Source organism: Corapipo altera, unplaced genomic scaffold (assembly GCF_003945725.1).
Source record: "Corapipo altera isolate COAL_440 unplaced genomic scaffold, ASM394572v1 57767, whole genome shotgun sequence".
Lineage (NCBI taxonomy): Eukaryota > Metazoa > Chordata > Aves > Passeriformes > Pipridae > Corapipo > Corapipo altera.
In genome coordinates this window covers 1-1,094 of record NW_020890522.1, presented here as the reverse complement: position 1 = coordinate 1,094, position 1,094 = coordinate 1, and the positions used below count along the sequence as shown (strand labels likewise).

Genomic DNA, 1,094 nt, shown 5'->3' with positions numbered 1-1,094 from the left:
TCCCTGTCCCTGTGCCCACCGTGGGTATCCCTGTCCCTGTGCCCACCGTGGGTGTCCCTGTCCCTGTGCCCACCGTGGGTATCCCTGTCCCTGTGCCCACCGTGGGTTTCCCTGTCCCCTGTGCCCACCGTGGGTGTCCCTGTCCCTTGTACCCACCGTGGGTGCCCCCCTCGTGCCCTCACCTCGCAGCCACTCGCAGTTGTAGTTGCTGAGGGTCCCTGTGGAGCGGAGCCGGATCCGCGCCCCGGCCCCGGCGCCCCCGGCCACCTCGGCGACCTCGAAGGTCTCGAAGGGCGGGATGAGCACCTCGTCCTCGTCGGGGAAGAAGGAGAAATCCCTGACAGCCGCCCCGTGGCAGGTGAGCACCTCGAAGGCCGTGTCGGCGCCGAAGGCCCACGCGCTGCGGTTCCGCCGCGACGCCGACGCGAAGTGGCCGAAGCGGACGGCGCGGCCCGGCCGGGCCACGAACCTCACCCCGCTCACCCCGCGGAAAACCCGCTGGCACGGCCGGCCCTGCGCCTCCCACAGCGCTCCCACCGCCCCCGTCAGCAGGAAATGCAAGGCCTTGAAGTGGAAGCCGTCCCGGTATTCCCGGCGGGAGCGCCCGGCCGCCCGCGACGCCGCGTTGAAGGCCCGGTGCAGCGGCACCGGCGCCGTGTAGGCCAAGAGGGCCACGGCCTGCTCGGGGCTCAGCGGGGGGGACTTGGGGGCCGCCGGGGACCCCCGGACGCGCCACTCGGCCGCCGCCAGCGCCCAGCCCGCCGCGTAGTCGCCGTTGAGCGGGAACTCGGAGCGGTTGAGCGCCGGCAGCGCCGCCGCCATGGCGCGGCCGCAGCCCCGGTACCGGTCGTCGAAGGCCGACGGCGCCATGTCCAGGGCGACCTCCTGAGGGGCCGGGGGCAGCGGGGTGGCCGAGGCCAGGGCTGGCAGGGCCAGGAGCAGGGCCAGCAGGGCCATGGGGGGGGACGTGGGGACACCGCGGGGACACTGCAGAGACACCCTGGGGACACCACGGGGGCACTGGGGGACCTGGGTGGGTCCAGTTTCCTCCCAGTCAATCCCAGTACATGCCCCGGTCCCCTCTAGTCTCCCCC

The 1,094-nt window shown here is 73.8% G+C and overlaps 1 protein-coding gene across 1 annotated transcript; it reads right to left on the bottom strand.

The window, feature by feature from the left end:
* Nucleotides 1-182: 182 nt before the first annotated feature.
* LOC113942423 (GPI-linked NAD(P)(+)--arginine ADP-ribosyltransferase 1-like) lies at nucleotides 183-957 on the bottom strand (the record flags this gene model as incomplete). The annotated part of the gene is made up of 1 exon (XM_027633554.1): nucleotides 183-957. A coding segment is annotated over exon 1 (775 nt), but the record flags the coding sequence as incomplete, so codon positions are not given.
* Between the last annotated feature and the right edge of the window lie 137 nt (nucleotides 958-1,094).